The sequence below is a fragment of the Lates calcarifer genome, linkage group LG6 (assembly GCF_001640805.2).
Source record: "Lates calcarifer isolate ASB-BC8 linkage group LG6, TLL_Latcal_v3, whole genome shotgun sequence".
Taxonomy (NCBI): Eukaryota; Metazoa; Chordata; class Actinopteri; family Centropomidae; genus Lates; species Lates calcarifer.
Genome location: NC_066838.1, coordinates 18,357,431 through 18,379,548, shown reverse-complemented (window position 1 = coordinate 18,379,548; position 22,118 = coordinate 18,357,431). Strand labels below are relative to the sequence as shown.

Genomic DNA, 22,118 nt, shown 5'->3' with positions numbered 1-22,118 from the left:
TTCTGCTTCCTGGAGACCTGGACTGTAACACTGCAAAGTCTTGATATATCCATTTGCCTGGTCATGCATTATGATTATTCAACTTTTCCTGGAGAAAATTTAATTTGACCCACAGTATATTTATCTTTAAGTCAACAGCTGATTTCTACACAATAAGCTGCTCGTTCTTCTAACAGTGCTCTGATAACAGCACTCTTGCTCGCCTGGCTGCTGATGAAGATATCATCGAGCTGTGTGGACTTTTACCCAGTTATCATGCAGATTGCTGAGAATAGTTCAAGTCACAAGGCAGCAGTGGCTAATGACATTACACTACACTGTGGCGGTGTAAGAGCCAGAGGTTGTGTTCCCTCAGCTGTTGTTGATATTCTTAAGTTAAGCCACTCAGATGACATCATGTGCCACACCTCCCAACGGTTAAGGCAGTTCTGAGGAACGTGCCTGATCCTACGTATAGTCTGTCCCTGCATGAAGAACTGGAGAGGTTTTGGTGCCTGTGCTGGCCTTGATGTTTAGCCCCTTGACCTCTCTTTACATCTGTGTGAATGTAGATGATAGAACACAGTCATCATATCCAAAGACAACAGACCCATAGAGTATCTCACAGTCATGTCTTTTGTTTTCTGATACCGGTCCTGTCTTTTGCAGACACTTAAACAATGGCACTCTAACAAAGGCTTAGAGCTCCTTGGGTCCTTGTTGCATTGCGACGAGTGTCAGAGACCACACTGCAGTCATTCAGTCACCCGCAGACCCCGTTCCTCCCCTACAAACTCTCCTATCAGTGTAGCGGCAGCTGTGTACCGCGTTGTGGAATTCAACCAGACAATCAGAACCCCTAAATATTGTTAAGCTCAGTAAAACCTGGGTTCTCTGTACTCGGTTCGCTGGCCCTTTGTGTGTTTGAGTCCACAGGGGTTAACAGGTCTTGGGTGTCACAGATGAAGAGAGGGTTAAATGCCAGCAGAACACAGGGTATGACAAAGGAGAGATTGAGAGAGGCGTCCCATTGTGGTTACATTTGAAAGGATTGGTCACTTTTGTCCCTTTTGAAATGGCAGATCACTAAAGGATATATCCCAATGTCCTTAAACAAAGATATCTGGTGTGACTCTAAGCCCCTTCTGTGGTGTTAAATGGGTTGGATGCTGATTGGACATCAATAGAAAGTACAAGGAGGACATAAAACCCATCTGGTAGCTTATATGAGGAGTCATAAATAAAATCTGGCTCATATTATTGGATTGCCACACTGGGCCGTGTTTCATCAACAGCTGCTCATCTCAGACTCTCATGATCTTTATTTTTTTTTTCTCTTTTCTCACTTACTTCTTGTAACTTATCACAAACTCCCAGTCATCCTTAATAGCTCATTCAAGACCCCTTGCTCAGTCATTGTCTGTGTTCAGTTATGTTTTTGCCTCCATTTGTGACCTAGCATCTACTAAACCTTTCAACATTGTTTGGGGTATTCTGATCAGCCCTTTTATCCATAATGTCTTTTGCTGGGCAACAAGACTGCAGTTAAGGGGTAATCTTTTCTAAATGGCACTAAATAAAGTCCCAAATCCCCTACCCACTGGGCCTAAGAGGATGAATCCCAGCCGCTATGCGTACGGCTTACAGAGGTCTGGGAGTCTGCCAGGCCCAGCCACACTCATCAGCCTCCATGGCCAGGGACAGGTAGGTACATTTTGGGGTAATGCTGTGGAGCGGCTGTCAGGTGCTCTTGGGAAACTGCCCTGTTATTCCTTCTCCTGGCCCAGTAGCCTATTCCAGTGGCTGCCAAACCCAGCAGTCTGTTCTGAGTGCTGTCAGGCCTGGCAGTCTCCTATATGAATCTCCGCCTCTATGCGGATGCACAAATTATTGTCAAGTCCACCCACACAATCATTTTGCAAATACATTTTCCACTGCTAAGTTTTTTTTAACTGTGCAGACAGGCTCATCTATCCAAAAGATCCACGCACAGAGACTAAAGTAGCCTTCTGTGTCACAGAAGGACAGCCATATGGTATTGCAAAGTAATGAAAGAATCATTCCGCCTAGTTTTAGGTATAATGGCCTGCTGCTAATCCGTAATGATTTTAAGAGCTTTTGTCCTTAACTCTGATAAACAAAATACCATCAGCACCCATCCACAGTTCAAGCAGAGGCCACATTTACTCTGGAGTATTAGTGGGTGGCTGTGTGAGTGTTCCAGGTCTCAGTGAGTGGATTGTTTGACCTGCTTGAAATTTTTTGGCCATCTGTTTAAAGAGTGAGGTGCTTGTGCAGTGTGTTTAAATGAAAAGAATTGTACTTTTGTTAAGTCCTGCATAGGCAGAGTTTGGTGTGGAACAATACTAAGAAACTTTATTAGTATAGCACTTTTCCTTGGTATGTGTGAATTATTGGCCATTTCCATGACTAAGATCCCTTAAAGAAAGTACACTAAGTTTATCCCCAAGCCTGACAGAGGATGTTGTTGTCTACTGATAGAAGAGCACAGCATTGTGAATGTTCTGGGGAATATTGTCAAATTTTGTTAGCATCATCAGGTCACACTGAGGGACACTACCTTCTGGCCACAGTAAATATGGATGAAGTTATTAGATAATCCAAATAACGTGGAACAGCAACAGTTATTGTGTCCTTGGTCCCCCATATTGTAAAGCCTACAGTTACAGTTAATATATATAGTTAAACTAAAACATTTTAAAATATCCTATATAATGACTTATGTCAAAGATTCACAGAAGTCAAAAGTGCATGTAGAGAAGCAGTATGGGAGCCCAGCAGGGCCATGATTCTAGCATGGTAATCCAATTACTGAAGACTAGGGCCGGATCAGGCAGTAGTGCAGGCTAAAAGCAGGGGATGAGGTCATAGTAAGGACTGTATGCCTTTGACAATACAGCATGGTTCACTCAGGCAATACAGGCCAGTCTCCAGTTTCCATTCTCCTACACTGAATAATGACTATAAACAATTATAGATCTATAAACAAAGAAGCCTGTGTGGGCCCACGTGAGTTGCCATTGTGTGTGAAAAAAATAAAACACAATGGCTACTTATCCCCACTCTACGACATGTCCAATTGTTTTGTGTAGTTTCATTGTGTCTCTTGCTTCCAATTTTTTATTTTCACCAGCTTATTAAACCTAAACCTTTATTTTTATCACTACAGATAGACTATGTTTACTATGTTTTTTATTATTTTAATTTTTTTATTAACTTGTTTATAATTATTTGTGTTTTTTTATGGCCATAGTCTGTATTGTAAAAAACATCATTAGCCAGTATGTTAGGTAAGTTTGCTCCTCAGTAACACTACCTCGCTGTTTACACTTTTTGAAACATAAGATACCATGTTACATCATGTTTGAGGTAGATACTCCCATTTGCCTGTTGAAACACATGCTCCAGTTAGCTGCAGGCCAACGAACTACTATTCAGTTTAGTTAAGATCAGGTCAACCAGTTCACTGAGGCCCCGGTGTCTTACATAAACCGATGAATCACCTGGGCATGTGGGCAGAGTTTAAGTTTGAGACTGCGTTTGTTTTGAGTCTCACTGGCATCGTTCCTTTAATACAGTCTTTAGATTAAGTCTGTGGGCTGTATCAGATTGTCCACAAAGCTTTCTTATCCTCTCTCTCACAGAATCTAAGCAATATGACTCCCCATATCAAATATGGCAAAGGCCTCTATTGCTTGTTTATGGCTTTGTGTTTTGAAATCTTGGCTGTTGGTTCACTGTAACCATAAGGGCTCCTACAGAGTTCTAGCAAACCTCTGCTCCATCAAATCTTTCTTCTTCCTTCTATTGAAATCAGCCAGAGCTCACCTCCCCCGCCCCCCCACCCCCCCATCTGCTCTGCATCCTGTTTACTTCTGAGGAGTCTGGCTTTTTTTTTTATAGCGGATGGGGAAGCATATGAAATATGACTCTGTATCAGTCCGGATGTCTTTTAGTGGATCAGAGGAAATGACCACATGAGGTTCATCAGGCAAGTCACCTCTGTCACCTCTGTTTAACAACCAACAACAAGGAGTAAGTCTCAACAATAAAGATGTTTTTTTGTGAGAGGGATATCCTTGCCTTTCCTGCTGTGTTAACATCAACACTCATTATGCTGCATTTCCTTTCACAGTGTTCTGGGCATCACCACAACAACTGGGACAGGAACTGGCATTCAGTAGCCTTGTGGAGTCACCTGGCTTTAGGCCTTTTTTGTATTTTCTGCCTCCAAAACTGTCCATCAGTAGTTTTTCTTCCCCATGTCTGTAGGTGTTCAACATATGTGCTGGATTTTACAAACATTTCATATGCATTGGAAACATTTTAAACTTGACTGTTTGAAATCAAAGGTTTTTACTCACATAGGCTAAATTGAGTTTTGCCCCTTGGGTATTTTTTAAGCACAATAAATTGAGGGGAATATCCTTAGAGAAACAAAAGAGACAGGGGTGAACTATATTGGCATATATGACAAGTAGGATAGGAATAAACTTGCTGTAGCTATAAGTTGACAGATGGTGGGTGCCCCCAACCCCACCCCTTGATATACACACACATGCACTCGGGTGCACATGTCCAAACAGTATGACTTGCTCCACCCATATCCTCCCAGAGGAGTTTTGTTGTGCAGATTCCTCTCTGTGATTTGCTCCCAGGCATCTTCTGGTTTGATGCAGTAGATGAAGAGATCAGAGATGAGATGTTCTATGTTTACACAAGTAAATTCTGGCACACCCTTCTCTGGTTCTTCTGAAATTCTGCATACTCCACTCATCTCAGTTATCTCCTGATTGGCAGAAGGGCACCTCCCATTTCACCGAAATAAATTAAACCAGAGGGCAGATTCTGCCAAGCATCTCCTCGTTTTAATAGGCCAGTTATTCAAACATTAGCAAACCCAATTTCAAAGGGTTGTCCCTTCGCCCTGGGGGTCCTTTTTAACTGCAGCACCACAGTGCAATCAGAGAGCAGCAGTATGTCTACATTCTCTCCACACCCCATACCCACACCCCGCCACCATCATCCTCCCCTCGTCCTCCTTCCCCAGGCTCCTATTGTAAATAGGCTAGTGGGCCCAGGTCTCCCTGTCGCAGGGCACCCGAGTCTCATGGAGCCCACGCTTTGAAACCCTCAGGCCTAGCAGAACAGGGGGAGAGGGAGAGGGAGGATTTGGGAATAGGAAAAGGGGTAAAAGGGAGGGGAGATAAGAAGACAAGAGTTGTATAGTCAGGCAGGGGGCTGGCTGTACAGCAATAACAACATTAGAGTTTGGGCTCAGGGAGAGCAAGGAGAGGAGGGGTTTTAATTGGATGTGTGCCAGTCTCTTAGGGGTCCTTGAGAAATGGGGATAGCAGACAGAGAAAGGGAGAGAGAGGTTTTGTGGGAGGGGCACCAGCGGGCAATGCAAGGGTTTCCTGTGGGAACCAGCATGCTCTCTTTTAAACAGGAGAAGAAAAGGGGTTCCTCTATCAGCTGGCTTAATGGGTTTAAAGTGCTGAACAAAAACAGAATAACCAGACAAACATAGCTTAATAAATATGTATCCCATGAAAGAGCAGTTGGCTGTTCTCCAGTATTTATGCAACGTTCACTTCAGGTCATTGTGTTCTAGCTTATCTTTCATCTTCTTCCATTATTTGTCCTTGAATACTCTACAAACATAGAGTTGGTAGAGAGAGATTTGGGTATTGTTGCATAGAATGAAAGATCTTACTGACAGTTGTATTCAGATACTGTTTTCTATTTAACCCTCTTTGTTTGGACACTCATATGATCTATTATGTACACACTGGCAGTGAGGCAACTTCATTCTTTACAAGCTGACATGGTCTCACATGGGAGGCTTGCCGCCCCGACCCAAGATTTAACCTCACTGGTAAAGAGAATGTACGCTCACACAATCACATACACTTTTTAATTACTGCAAATGGGTTCGGGAGGTCATTAGTCTCTGTCTGGCTGGGAGCTAGGGCAGGACCTGCCCTAGAGACCCATCTTCTGGGTTTGGGAGGGTGAATGGAGAGATAGGAGAGGGGAGTTAGGAACGGCGCACGGAAGAGATCAGGAGATGCCTTTAAAGCATCGTTAATGACTGAAGTGGTGGAAAAACTGACAGAGCAGATCAGGAGTGATGAATAGTTGTGTTCAAGTGGCAACGTATGACCTCGGGAAACCTCAGGAAGGAGGCAAATCAAGTTTGCTCAGTCCCTCCCAATTCTACCCCCTGATTGATTAGACATGTCGCAGCACTAATGGATGAGTCTGGGATGATGACGGGAAATGCATTAGGGTGTAATATACAGCATTTATCTAATAGATGGTTAGTGGTAAGGTTAAACCTTACTCCACTAACTGTGAACAAATGCACAAACAAAACAAATAAATTCAGTGTCTGCGTCACCTTCCCCCTTCTCCCTGCAAACCTGACCTTGGACTTTGGGAAAAAAATGTAATCACGTGTGTGGGTGTGGGTGAGTTTGCAGACATATGCATGTGTTTATGTGTGTGCGTGGCCCCAGCTGCGGCCCCAGCTGCTCCCCTCCTCTGTCATTTATGTCAATAACAACAAGAACAAGAGGCTGTTCAGCCATGGAAGTCATGTAAGGGTTGCACAGGGAGCAGCGTCTTTTGGGAGACAGGCTGAAACATACACTACACAGAGACTCAGTTTGATTCACTGCTCGTTTACTATGACGCAGGCTTGGCCAGATAGCAAAGAGCAAAAACAAAAATATCTTCAAAGCAACCTCAGAACTTGCATTCTCTTTGCGCAAACAAATCTCAAATTGGAGAGGGATGGGACACGGGTGCGGACAGTTGCCAGAGAAAGAAGGAGGGCAGATCAAGCTGTGCTGGGCTGAGCTCTGAAACGGCCATCTGCAGCACCCGTTTGCCCTGCCTTTACTGGCCGCCTCTCACTCTGTCACTGTAATTGGCATTGTAACCATAACGATGGCTGTTCCCCTGGGGTGCGGGCGCGTGGACCTGGGGAGATCTCATCCCAGACAGAGAGCGTCAGGCAGAAAGGGGAACCAACAGGCTGACTACAGGCAGGCGCAGATAAGGCTGACTTTGCATTGCAAATGATTGAGGTTGTGAATGCCCAGAACTGGAGCTGGTATGGAACATTGCAGTGATATGATGATAAAGAACCCAGACTCCAGCCCAGACGCCGATAATGGTGGTGCAATATTTCAGACCTATTGAATCTCTGCTGTCCCCTGAGACACTGGGTTTGTCCTTTATTCTGTAGCAGATTTAGCAGCTGAACAATACACCCAATAAACAGCCAGGGGAAAACAGATGTGATTAATTGACTGCTAAGATTAAACACTGACAACAAGAGAGGTTGTTGTTCATCCCTCGCGTTGCACAAGACAGAACAGGCAGTTTTTCATTGTGGCATGGAAGAGAGAAACAAAAACAGTAACCCAAGTCAAGACAAACCCCCTCAGGAAAAACTTAACCCCACCAAAATCTGCTTTATCTGTAAATGTTGATAGTGGAACACGGTTTGTTTTCAGGCTCTTCTTGTATTTCACTCATAAGTGGCATGAAAATGACCTTTTCTCATTACACTACCCATTCGGTATCATGTAAAAGCCACCATCATCATTATATACCATACACACAGAGGGCTAAATAAACTGTGCTCAGGTTCAGGTTCTTGAGCTCACCACCAGAGGCATAATGACTGTTTTTACCCTGTAATAACACAGGAGCCAGTTCATGAACACCCACAGTACAGAGCCTTCAGGCTGACACAGACACTGTAATGGCAGTGGGCGGCTCGGTTGTCCTCCTTTTGCAGGTGTTTTCACCTCATAAAGGCAACGTGTTTGTCAGAGCTCCTGGCCTTCGTAAGCGTGTAATGAATATAGATCAGCAGTGTGTTTGAACACAAGGTCTCATCTGACTTAACTTCACACAGAATCTTTAATGCTGACTTCAGATTAGTGGCCTGTGTGATGCTGAAATGAAATATGAAATGTAGTTTTCCCCAGCCGCATCTGATGAAAGCACCAACTAACGCTTAATCATTATAGCCTGATGTAAGCACGGAGACTTTGTGTAGAGATTTGGTATCACCGGGGTCCTGCAGCCCAATTAGACTCCTCTGATGTTTTTTATGGTTGAGGATGACTTCTTCAGTGAGGCGTGTAAAGGGCCTTGTGAGTCTGACTCGTTTATATGCAGAGACCTGTGTCTCTCTGTGTGTGTGTGTGTGTGTGTGTGTGTGCGTGTGTGTGTGTGTGTGCGTGCGAGCGTGTGTGTGCGTGCACGTACATGTATGTGCTTTAATTGCATGTGTCTACCTTCTCCCAGTGGCTCAGACCCCTCTGGCGTTCTCTCTGTCCTGCCTGCAACTCAGGAGACTCACAATCTGGCACAGCTTTGTGGTCGTTTTTAGGAGGTTCACGTCCTTCAAGTCTCATGATGAGAGAATAACTCTGAGGAAGTCTACTTGCGGCTAAATAAGTTCTTTTTAAATGAATATGTGTCTTGTAGAACTCGCATGTGGGTATGTTTCTCTAACCTTAGTTTTTTTTATATTCTCTGTGGGGTATTCCTTGCCTTTGGCGTGCAGTGCACAGCCTGTATGTGCTGAAAACATGAGTTGCATGCAGTGTTGGTAGAACCCCTACCAGGCTTTGAACACTGGCCTATTCCTCCTTTATCTCAGAGGGGAGAGCAAGCCTCGACATGGCTAGAGTGCCAGGTGCTGCGGTATGGCTGACTGCAGGGCACACCGGGAAAATTGGAAAGCAGGGTGTGTGTGTGTGTGTGTGTGTGTGTGTGTGTGTGTTGAGTCTGTGAAATTGTCCAGGCCTGTGTGTGAATTATAGCCCAACGGCTCTGTGCTATGCAGTGAATCGATGTGGCTCTGTGCCAGGCAGCAGCTAATATCTCTGCCTCCCTTGCAATTTGCAATTTCTCTCACCTTTTTTCCCCCCTGTCCTCTCCTTCTTTCTCCTTCTGTTTGGCACATACCCCCCCACCCCACCCCCTTGCATACAACAAACTGTTAAATGTGACAGTTTCTTCCACATTTTTATAATCTTGCTCATTTGTGTGCAGAAAATCCCTGCTTGAAAAGTCCAAATTTAGAGTTGCTGATGTGGTAGGAAACTGTCAGAGGAGGAAGAAGGGGACAATTCAAGCCAGTGGAGAGTTAATCATAATGTCCGCCGGATTTGTCGCAGGATAAAAGTGAATCTCCTGTCTTTTCCATTCCCACCCCCCCACTGAAGAGTGAAGCCTGAAGTAAATTATTCGCTTCTCTGTTAAACATTATAGCAAGTGTTATTGGCCTTGGCATAACTTTCACTAATCAGCAACAGCGCTTGCAGTAAATCTAGTTAACTAAAACAAGCATACACCGCCACGTGAGATGGGTAGCATTCCTCACAGAACCTGTTGATGCAGAAATAACACGGTGTGCTATTATGTCTGAAAGAAATAAATGGTTTGGTGTAGTGTGGCTTTTAAGACTAAAATACTGGGTCAGCCTGCAGTGCTAGGTCATGCATATGTGTTTCAGGATGCCACTGGTTTGCCAGATGCATTTTAACCTCATGCCCCAAGGGATCTGTCTTATAAACAGTTGATAGTGGACGGCTAAATATAGAATCAACACACACCTCAAAGCTATTTGTCTCTTCGATGTCAGTGGCTGCGCTGCTGGCCTGTGAATGGAGATGGAGAGACAGACGGGAAGAGGGAGAAAGACAGCTCGTCTCTGTTTATCATCACAAACTGTGACTCCACGTGAGCTGAGATTCACGAGGCAGGAGAAACCATTCAGTATGGGTTTTTTTTTTCTTTGTTTCTTTCTGCTCCACCTCTCTTCCTCCGCAGTCGCCTACAATGACAACGCTAACACTGACCAGCCTTCAGTGTTGGCTGAAACACTACTTTGGCATCTGAGGTCAAGCCCAGCGCTCTGACCATCTGTATGAGTAACTAAACCAATATAAATAACAGTGCCGTAACTGTTCAGTGTTCATCACAGGCTGTCTTTGTCGTAGCACAAGAATGCTGCTGAGGAAACTGAAAATCTCAGCTCAAAATCAGCCCACTCTGTATTTGGCAAGACTTGTGGACCATTCTCATATCATATCAGATTTCTGCATCTCGAGGGTGTGGCATCTGGTACTGCACAGAGGGCATGTCCTGTTGTGCACTGTCTGGCATCAGTGAGATTATCATGTCGGCATTACGTCTCAAAATCGGTGTTAGGATAAGGGAAGCCATCTCACTGTCCTTTTTTTTAACTATTCTGTCCTGTGACTTTTTTCCTATGGATATGCCAAAAAATGTTCCCACTGGATGAGACTTTTGTTGGCTCCATTTTTTGCTATTCTTACTTTCTCTTGCTCCTCACTCCCACTGTCTGCAATTGTGATTTTACTACTTTTGGCCAGTCCTTATCTACAGGTGCATTATTTCATTTTTATATATTTTCTTGAGGACGTTTATCAGCCTATAGAAAATACTATGATCAGTGGGTCACTGAGACTTACAATAAAGCAAAGTATAAGGCTAATTTCACTAACCATCTGGGTGTGATTGCAGATTTAAACAAAAAGTGCAGCTTCTTTCGATCTGGCTCAGCAACAAAGAAGTTGTCTGACTCCTCTGTCTGTCTTATCATGTTTCCCTTTCCCCCATTTCCATCTGCCTGCTCTTTTTGCAGCAAGCTTTACTTTCCCAGTAGAGCCAGGCTTTGAGACCACAGGGGGTTAAATGGAAGCTTTAACAATGAGATAATTATAGCTACAGCAGATAGATAGAAGAATCAGACCCAAATCCACAGTGTTCTAATTGGGTTTTGGACCTAAGGCATGGCTTTTCAAAAGGATTCACTTGTATTGATTGAAATACCCCTGGCCCTTTAGTCCTATGTACAGTTTGTGAGTGTGCATTGACTTGAATGTACCTATTGGTTTTGTTCTCCACTCCAGAAGGTCTGCAGTAACTGTATCTCTTGAGACAGCTCTATCCGCTCACTGTTCTCACTTTGTGCTGCACAAACAGTGTTCTCGACCAGCAGAACAGGAACTGAAGATAGAATTTTAAATTTGGGGTATTTCAGCTCCATTGGTCCTCTGAGACCAGCATTATCGATCTGTTTGTTACCTGTCAGAGACCCAGTGCTTCTCTCCCTTGTGCTCCTGACTCACTGGATAGGAACATGCGCGGGTGGATTCTGAGCTGGGGAAACCTGACCTCTGTGACCTGTATGTACCATGTAAGGTGCTGACCATTAGCAGTTAGGCTATAGCCTACAAGCCCCAGTGTTTAGCTTTTCCCTTCACAGTAGCACAAAGGTGTGATTGACCGTTGAGTTCGTGATTTGTCTCACCTTCTAATCAGTGGACTTTGCCTTTGAAAGCTGTGTCTTTGGTTAGATTAGAGGACGACGCAATGATAACACCGACCATGTTCCAACACGCTTTGAATACAAACACAGAAGCAATCTTTGTTAAATCTGAGACTTTCATTTCAAATAATTTGCTGTTGTAGCAACCTTTGTTTTGCAGAAAGCTAAAACTACAGATGGTTGATTGAGTTTAACAACCTGGGTGTAAAATAAGCTTCATTACCAGAGAAACCAGTGTTTTGACATTAAATGCAGCCATAGCAACGTGCTCCCTCCTTTGCATTCATGCACTCACGCAAGCGTCTTTATTTATACCTTTTGAAGTTTCCATGTGTTAATCATATGACTGGGAGGTCAGTTCCTCTGTTACGGTGTGAGCAATGTATGGGGAAGTAATAATTCTGACGTCTCGTCTCATTTTATCAACTCAGTCACATGATGCTTTTGATCACAGTGATTATGTACTTTGATCTCCACATGGCTGCCTAGAGAATAAAGACCAGACCAGCGGGGTGTCTAACCTCAGCCCTCAGCCCTAATGTATGCACTCATCTGGAATCAGAAATAGGTTCTGTGGAGGGATAAATATCTTAAATTATTGACTTCTCCGTATGTAGCATCATAATGTTAGTCATAGTCATCTGTGAGAAAATCTAGTCCAGACAGTGTGCTAATGACTAATGACCATGCCTTTGATTAGCTTTACAAGAGATTAATAATCCATGCTCACATGTCCTAATGTAAAAAACTGCAACATATGGCAAGCTACAGATGAATTATAAATTGGGAACGCAGCTCACTGTGAGATTATAGGCTTGGTTGCGCGTGTCCCCAATTTACCCTCCCCTAAAAGTAGCCTAAACCCATGCCTGTAGAGCTGAGATTAAAGACCTTGGGTCAGTGGGTTTTGGCAAGGGGCGTCTACTTTATGTTTGAAGGATAGGCCTCTAAGATTGGATTGATTGGAGTCCCTTCGATATCCACCACGCCAAGATTATAATGATGGGATTCCCCTGGTTTCTGATTGGGTTAATCCTGCCTCTTGTAATGACTTTCTAATCAAATACAGCCTCCTGCTGATTGATGGTGTGATTTTTGGAGGGTGGGTGGGTGGGGGTGTAGGGAGTTGGGGAAGGTATGAAGAGAGTTATCTAACTGACACTCTTATCTAGAGTTACTGGCATTAGTTGTTTATTGACAGACATTCATGTGAACAAACATTCATGTGAACCGTGGTTATAAAATGACTGAAGCACCTCTTGGTGGTTAGAGCACCATGATCACAAGCTTCTTTTTTTAAAACTTGTTTAATGATAAGTATATGTACATCTCTGTGTTGCAGAGCTTTAACCAATTATTATTTTTATTGTAGAATGTATCTACAGATTGTTCTTTAGATTAATTTTAATTATTTGTTTGGTTCATAAAATGTCAGAAAATTGTAGAAAAAGACCATATATCTTCAGATAGCTCATTTTGTCCAACCAACAGTCCAAAACCCAATGATATTCTGTTCACTGTCACATAGGCTGTAGAAAAGCAACAAATCCTCACAGTTGAGAAGCTGAAATTAGGCATTTTTGACATTTTGTCTGAGAAGTTGCACACAATTTTAATCAATCATGAAAATAGTCTGACAAATTTCACTCAATCAACTAATTCCAGCTCTATTATGTTGGCTCAGTGGGCATTTGATTTAATGCTGTCAGTATTCTGTACAAGTGAAGAAGTATTGTGACATAGTTTACATTGGCTCAGATAGGCATGTGAAGTAATGTGGTTTCTTATGTCACTGTCAGAGTTGGCAGCACCATTTCAAACTGCCATTGCTTCTAAATAAAGCACATTGTGCCTCAGTGTAAGAGTTTTACAGCTACCTCCCTGCTTCTTTCCTGGAATGTGAGAGATATATTCTACCCACCATGCACGAGACATGATGTCACGCACTTCTGTAACCCATTAAACTAGTTTTACACATATTCGTCTAAGTCCCGCAAGTAGGTCAGTGCGACTAATACAAATTTCCAGATTTTCCTTTCTCTAAAGGAATTACTGGGATTAATACCATACGCAGTCAAACAGAGAAAATCCCGCAGCAGCCAGTCACGTGCAGATGTGAGGGGGGTAGCAGGTCAGAGAGAAGAGAGAGTGCCAGCGCAGCTGCAAACAAGGTCAGATTCAGTGCCTCAGGTGATTTCAGATTACTGAGCTCGAGCTGTGAGGCGAGATGCGAATCAGAATTTCCATCGGATCACTGGTGGTTGCAGGATTGGAAATGAAATCTGTAATCAGCGGGATGATTATTTTGAGAAGGGAGAGACTAGCCTAACCTACATTCTGCTACAGTGAAGGTCTCTCTCCTTCCCTCCCTCTGTGTTTTTCTCTGCTTGTCTCTGTCTGCATTTTTTGCTCCTGCCTTGCAACCCATTAAAAAATTAAGGTCAAAATTAAGGCCGCATTAATAATAGTGACACAGTCTTTCATATTGCACAGTCAAACGACATCATTGTTCACATCCTCTCAACAGAGAATATTCAAGATTCAAGATTCCTTTATTGTCACTGCACAGAGAAATTCAGTATCAGTCAAGAAGCTCTTTTCACTCATAATGAACAACAATTAAAAATAGAAGAGTTCAAAGACAAATTTAAAATGCAAAATGTGTAAGTAAGATAGACAATTTATATTCATATACAAGTTATATACCCCTACAGAATGTAGAAGCTGCAGCCTATGTCTTCCATAACTATTTAATCTTCATAAACTTCATCCCCTTCTGTAAAAATCAAATAATATCTGATGACCTGCCTTTGCTTTGCTATGATCTCCTAAGGTATTAAGAGCATTAGAACACTGGCTTCTCTTGATCACCCAGACACTAGTCCATTTGCTCTGCTTTTCCTGTTTGGTTTTCTCATCTGTGGAGTCACTGCAGAGCACGTGCAGGGGAGGCCAACATCCTGTGGGCTAGGTAAGGACGGAGGGAGGGTGCCGGGGGGGCACATGGGGGAAGACGGGGATGATGCAGCCCAGATGGAGCCTATCTGATTATCTCTATGGGGAGATGGCTGAGTTTTAGGAGGTTTTTTGAGGCCCCAGTCCCCAGCTGAACCAGAGTAGAAGAGATCAGTGTCACTTTAAAATGGCTGACTCGCAAAGTAAACTTCTGTCCATTTCAATCCGGATATTCAGCATTTGGTTCATCCTCTGATTTACGTTACTGTGTATCTCTTAATAATGCATTACTAACAAATTCTCCTTCACTGTATCTCCAGGCCTTTGGACAAGCCTACTCCAACCACAGGAAGGTGGCAGCAGATGGGGAGAGCCGCGAGGAGTCTCTCATCCAGGAGTCGGCCTGCAAGGAGGCCTACTACGAGCAGAGGGTCCTGGAGCTGCAGACCGAGCTCCGCCAGGCGCGCAACATCCTCACCAACACCCAGTCTGAGAACGAACGCCTGAACACCATCTCCCAGGAGATGAGAGAGGTAAGAGAGCGAGGCCCAGAATCAGAGACCTATCATAGATCATTTGCTCCAAGTTGTGACAGGAGTGCTGTTTAATTTGGTCAGCTGGAAACGTATCATAGGACGCTGCACGCTACACTTATGATATTTGAAGCATCAACACAGAGAGGCTGGGAAAATGCACTTCAAAGATTATTACTGTTCAGAAGACTGTTTCATACGTCAGTACTTTGAAAAATGAACTCACTTCTGAGGTGAAACAGAGGGCTGTGTCTGCTCTGGTTTGCCTGCAGCTACAGAGAACAACGGGTGTATTTGTTGATGCTATCGTCTGTTGCTTTTTTCAGCCTGAAGCTGCAGCAAACATGACAGATATTCATTGCTGACCAGTCTCAAGCGCTGTGTATTTGAGCCCAGGAGGAAACGTTTTATTGCATTTTATTGGGTGCAAAGAATAGAGTTTAAAATGAAGAGCACCAGTCCAAAGACTGCAGTGCAAGATGGAGTTCTGCATACACCGTAATTACATTCATTCACCATTGATACTTTCAATATTGCCATCCAAACCTGTATTGTTTAGGGTGTGATTGCAGAGTCAACGGCTGGTGTGTTTTTGACGTGCTAAGACAAGACTAATCACGCTGTAATGACAGCAGAACAGAGACCAAGCTGATTAAAGCAACACCTTGCCTTCAAGCCTTATGTGATGTCCTCCACCCCAACATTGTGATCAAGGGTGGAGATAAAATCACAGACAGAAGAAAAGCATTGAGACCATGGGAATTTTGCAGCTTTGCAAAACACAACGTGAACCTACCTGCATAATTGATGGATTAATATTGTTAAATTGTGTGAACCGCTGCATGACGAAAAGTACTTAACCTGTCGCTCCAGCTGTGACACTTGTAACAAAAACTCGACCTCACGCAAGCCCTTTATCAGCCTGGTGAATTTTGTTTACTGAAACCTGTTTGAGGCACGACCAAGCCATTTCCTTAAGTCCAATGATGCCCACACCCTTTACACATTCCAGTGAACATATTCATATTCCACTCTCTTAAGCTTCCCTAGCTATCATAACACAAACCTTTATTGTCTGCGCCCCACTTTGGACAATGTCTGACCTTGCTCGGTGCCGCCGTTTACAATATACTCACAGCTAATTGACCTCATTAGAAGAGACAAGAGTGAAGTGCAGAGCGTGGGTTGTGTGTCTTTGCCAACAGGCCGCATGCATGTGATGTTGTGTGATGGAGCTGGTGATGAGGAGATTGAATTAACAGCAGCAACAGTGCAAACTGAAATCACGTTAACTGAGAGATGTACAGAGCTTTTGACACAAAGACAGGGAGAGAGGATGAAAAAAAGATGAACGCAGTCTGACAGAAGGAGGGCATAGGGAGCCTCTCACCTTTAGACAGGTGTCTTTGATGCAAAGGTTTACACTCCCTTGACAGCCAAGTAAAGGCTGGAATAAGGATGTGTGTTTGAAGTAGCATCTTGCGTGAGGAGCTTGGCTATATGAGGCCACTAATGGTAGATTTAACTTGATTTATGTGACTTTATGTGATTTGCAGCTCTAGTTATGACCATTTGTACATCACAAACATTTTAACACAACTGCTGTTACTTTTAAGATCAATGTTGATATATTCATTCCATGCATGCCTCTCCACCTAAGCACCAAGAAAAGCCAGGTACCATTTTTTTTGTTTAAATTATCAAGCGTAAGCATATGTGCTTCTGGTCCTCCAATCCTCCTCACCCTATCTGCATGATGCTCATGCCATGCAGTAGTTAAACTCCTCAGTATTACAAATCTTCCATGTTTGTGCACGGCAGATTTAGCTGAGGCCACTGTTTTGCAGGTCAAGTTGGTAATTCCAGTGTAATTGGTAGGGGGAAGAAAAGGGCCTCCCCTCCTGAGTTGAGTCTGAAGTCTTTGGCAGACGTCTGTAGGAATGACTGCTGTTTTCTGTGAGTCACTGCAGATGTCAGCAGCATTTCTTACTGAGATTAGTGAAAAAGACTTAAAATGGTCCCTGAAAACGACTTAAGTTCCAGAAAGCTCCAAATTCCACTATAATTAGGTCAGCGTCTGCTCAGCTCTGAATCTAAGTTGGTGTAAGATGGGCATTATGGAAGCCAGATGTGCCTCGCCAGACGTGTTTTTGAAACAGAACACGAGTTTCTGTGTATAAAACTTCCATGCAAGAGTCAATTTGAACATGATTACTGTCTACAAAGACATTATGCTTCCTAAATCTTCCACCTGAGGTTTTTAGAGAATGAAGAATATAGTGTTTAATGCATATCCTGGTCTGCAGCTTTGGTTTAACTGGTGTTGCACTGGTGGCCCACATAATGGCTTTTCTGCAGTTGTCATTCCCTTTATAAACACCCTGATGCAAAGCCATGGGCCCCGGCCAGCTCTAATTGGCCAAATAAAAGAGGCTGGAGTGTAAATCGCCCCATATATGGGAGATAATGACACCCTTCTAATGGTACTTCTGTGGGTGCTAGGAAGGGTGTGTGTGGCAGGCAAATGGAGGGAGCTCGGGCACTGAGGTTGGCATTGTGACCAGACTGACAGGGCTGAAAGAGGTCTTTGTCTCCTGGGTTTCAAATTAGCCCAAAAGCTCAGGCTGGAAGAAGAGGGAGGAAAAGCTGGGGGGGCACTAGGAGACGATGAGAATGAGGTGAAAGAAAGAGAAGGAGGCTTAAAATTTGTTAAGAGAGAAAAGCTTAATGAAAAAGCTTAATGAAAGTAATTCAGTGCCAATGGTGGATGGTGCTGTTTTTCTTGGATAGCATGGCCAATCATGTTGAATCAGGATGATTGAATGACTCAATTTCATCATGGAATGAAACTGACAGTTGGGCTGTAACTGTTGCCTTTTGTATTTGGGGTTTGGCCCTGCATAGTCACGAGGTTCCTTCATAAAATAAAGATGTATTTAGGGTGAGAGCCTTCATGACAGTAGTGTAGAGCTGAAAGAAGGCTTGGAAAAGTAATTTTGACGGTGCGTTGCTCACAAATCAATCAATGAAAAGCGCCGTAACTCTGCAAATCTGGAAGCTTCACTTGGTGCATAATGGCTTTTGTCTCTGCGCAGGCCAGTTTATTCACAGCCATTTAGTTACAGCATTTCAGCTGCCTACATACGCCACCATTCAAACCTCCCAGGCAGTGTCTCAAGCCAAAGACATGGATGTTAGCCCCGAGCACTGATAAAACATATTTCACTGCTATGGTGCAGTCTACAGGATTAAACCTCCGCAAAGAGCCAGTAACATTGTAAGGAGGTGCACTCTAATAGGCATGACTTCATTAAATTCAATCTCATGTCTGGAGAGGAATGTACCCACAGTGATGGCTGCCATTATCCTCACAGAATGGGGATTCCCATTGCCTGCCTCTGAGGAAATTATCAAGCAAAGCCGAAGATAAAAAAAAAAAACTGCAGGGAAATGTTATCCGTGTGTTTCAGTCTCACCATTCACACTCATAGAAAATGTGTACTTTTTACCACCTCAGCATCAGCACACGATTTCTTTCAGTACTTCCTGTTTACGTTTGAGTAATTTGGAATGCAGTGTTGACACAGTATCTGGATCACTCTGAAATAATTCACTCGCTTGGACCATTTCTCCCAGGTACATAAATTATGGTGTTGTGGTTTTTGTCAATCACCATAATGTGGAAGCCATTCAGATGTTAAACGTGATTGGGTTTCCAGCTCATTGACACAATGGCAGGCTTAATTTAAGTGCTGCCTCCAATTGGCTGGATTAAACACCTGACAGAGAGATATGGGGGGTGATTGAGGAAGGTAAAGTATCTGCATTGATGGGATATGTATTAAAAGGTCAGAAGAAGGCAAAGGTTTTAAGCTCACTGCGAGGGAGGTCATTGTTGTTATTGCAATCAGAAGAAATTAGAGTGGAAGGCAGCAGTTTGTCAGTGGTGGAACAGTAGAGCAGATGGTCCTGAGAGCAGAACCTCAGTTGTCAGGGCAGTGCTGAAGCTTTACCTTGATTATCGAAAGGTCATCTGATGTGAGGAAGCTAATGTAACAGGACTCCTAGAGGGCTCTCTGGGGTGTTGATGTCGAGTGCCTTATTATTTCTTGTGACATTAATGCCAAGACAGATCACCTCCTGCCTGTGGTAGTTGAGGGGGAAAGACAAACAGAGAAAAGGTTGAAAGGACAGACTGAAACAACAGAGGAATACAATGAGCAGAGGAAGAGAAGAGGCATGAAAAAAGATTTTCATGCTACTTCAGTTTCCATTTTTACACCAGACATTTGCTGCTGCTGTCACACATGACCCACAACCTTTTCTAAACCCTCCAGATGTGATCTGGGTTATCTGCTGAAGCGGGAGCTATTTTTAGCCCTTAACACAGAGTGAGTCTCTAAAATACATTTTAGAAGGTTTTCCATTTACTCCGGATAATGTTTGTCTTTTGGTATCAGGTTCAGACGAAGCTCTGAAAATGTGTTGTTCTTGATTTAAGCCCCTGGCTCGCAGCACCAAAGAGGTTTTCCATCCCAGATCAATAAATCCTAATAAATCAAGAACACACACACAAACAGGCCAACACATTGACTTCAACTAATGGGTTTAAACATGCTCACATGCACATTTTTCCACTTCCACCAAAGTGACCTCAAAATCACTAATTCACTGTTAAGTGCTTTCACCCTGTGGGCTTTTTAAGCTTTGTCGCACACTGGGCAAAGTACCATCAGCCAAGCAGTCACAAGGTTCCTTTCACTTTTTATTTTTTAATTGTCTCGTTGAAAAGTGTGACCTTGACTGTGTTTTCTCTCCCTAATGGAATCTGGTTAGGCGGAGTAGAATGACAGTTGCTCGCAGAAAAGAGGAGGATAAAAGCCGATCTGCTTTCACCCACTTTCTCGGCTCTGACAGCAGCAGTAGGCCCCTGAGCTTCATTATTCCTTTGCTCTGTCTAAAGCTATACTCAGGGGTGGGTGGAGGGGTTGGGGGGGGATTGGAGGTCTACTGTGTCTGTGATTCATTTCTCATCTCTCCTGAAGGTAATCCTGGGATGGGTTTGGCTTTGTAGATTTAGATTTAACATGGGATGACGTGACCTTGACATACTGTGGAGCCTACAGGACATTTTTCGTTTTTTTTTTTTTTCTCATTAGCTCACTGAAAAAGTGCTTTCCCTAGCACTACATTGCTAGAGATACAAGTAGAAGTGAACAAAACCATCCATGTTCACTTCTTTTTATCTGATAGGGAGATATGATGGAACAAAAGGTCAGTATGAAGAGGGAGATCAACTGTGACTGAGACATGGCCTCTAAAAGCCCACTGACACACTCGGAGGAGAGAGGGGAGGTGTGGGGGTTGGAATTACGAGAACAGTGGTCATGTTGGTGAAATGGCAGAATGGAGGTCAGTGGTATTAGACAGGGAAGCCGAGAAAGGGGGTAAAAAAAAAACAGTATTGAGCCGGTGTGCATTTGGTGTCATACCATCTGGGAGCCCCTCTGCACTTTGCAGGGATGCTAGTTTGGAAAAAAAAATCTAGTACATGTGCATTTTACTGAAGTGCAAAGTGAGCAGGATGGAGAGCGAAATGGAGGTCAGTGGAGTGGGAGTGTAAGGGAAAAAGACAGAAAGAGGATGAAGAAATATATATTTATATATATATCTGTGCAGATATATCAATAATACAGTCTTGTGCCATCTGGGAGTCTGGGGCAGCACTTTCTAGGAAACAAAACTGGTGGGGGGTGAGAGGCCAGTAAATATGGTTTTACAGAAATGCAAGCTGGATTCTCCAGAGTTATCGAGCAGCAGAGCCTTTAACAAAGCATTAAAGCATTCCTAATCTACACTTCTGTTAAGCCTCAAACTTTGCCACTGTGGCTTAGTAAGTGATGGAGCTATTGCCCATAAAAGTAGAGGTTATAGCGGCTCAAACATATTGAGAAATTACTCAGAGCTTTGGTCAGATTTAAACAGGCTCAGTTCCACTGTGCTGTCAAAAGCAGTTTAGTGGTGAAAAGAAAGCTTTAGGGTTGAAAGAGAGAGCTTATACAGTTGTAAGAAATGTGCTTTTGTGACATTTGTGCAGCACTATATGACCAAGAGAGACTTCATTAGCGCAGAAAGCAACTCATATGCTTTATCAGTTATATGCACATGCATGCACTAGTTCTCACTGTGCTTTTAAACATCATGCCTGTCCTGCAAGTTTATGGTATGGCAGTGCAACCTGGTGTTTTCACAGCCACCCGCTTTGCATAGAAGTGACACATTTGTCTGTACGTGTGTGGTGTGTGGGTGAGCTCGAGCAGCTGTCCAGACGTCACCTGTAGTGACAGCAGGCAGGGGGTAATCACTAACCACACACAGGCCTGTAGCCATGAAAGGCCTCTCTACGACAAGCTCTGCACTGGTGGCCCCCTCAGACTGCCTTCAAAACATCACACCCCAGTATCTAACTGGCCACACACACACACACACACACACACACACTTTATCTCGATTTATTGCAAACACTCCCAGGAGGAGCATGTGTCCAGATCTTCATTAAATGTTATTCACACTTTATAGCAGGAGCACACATGGCTGCTACAACCTCTGGTGAATTTACTCAAAGCAACTTCTGTCAGGCAGCAGGGCAGTGTAACCCCACCCCTTCCCCAAGTCTCTGAGGGGTTCAGTGTAGCAGAGGATGTGGAAGCAAGTTGAAAGGTCAAAACCCTGGTATGCATTGTAATCAGATTGGAGGAGGAAATTAATCAGTTTCAGTAATGGCCTGTATTCATTGGTTCCAAACAGCACTGACCCTCCAGCTGAGGCGCATAACCCTGACCAGGAAGAGACCTGGACAACCAGCTGGCACAGATTTATAGAGTTAAAAACAAGAGATTACTCCGCTGATGAGATTATATGTATATATGCCGTTCAATTCTCCAAAGCCGATGACTAGAGAAACTGAATCTGTTAATGTTTTGCCTGATTCCAGCTCTTTTTTTTTTTTTTTCCTTAATTCAGCTCCCTCTCAGAAGTCAGGACCACTGTATGGAGGCTTAGCAGGCAGGACTGATGTGTATTGTAAGCTCATGCATTATTTAGCAATGCAGCGACATCAGGGCTTTCGCACAGCAAACACCCACGCTCATTAGGCATGCGCAAAACCCTGATGAATATTAATGCATCTTCAAACGTCAGCTCTGCACATAGTGATTAATTATTACACAGAGCAAACGAGGAGC

General features: G+C 43.6%; 1 protein-coding gene across 5 annotated transcripts in view; it reads left to right on the top strand.

Annotated features, from left to right (window-relative positions):
- Positions 1-22,118, top strand: part of LOC108900177 (protein bicaudal D homolog 2) — a 43,937-nt gene that overhangs the window by 3,654 nt on the left and 18,165 nt on the right. For all 5 annotated transcript variants that reach the window (XR_007813428.1, XM_018701084.2, XM_018701083.2 and 2 more), the window contains exon 2: positions 14,662-14,874. Coding sequence is in view for 4 of the 5 variants with exons in the window: in XM_018701084.2 (XP_018556600.1) it covers positions 14,662-14,874 (213 nt within the window). In the remaining variant the exon portion in view is untranslated. The remainder of the gene's footprint in view (positions 1-14,661; positions 14,875-22,118) is intronic.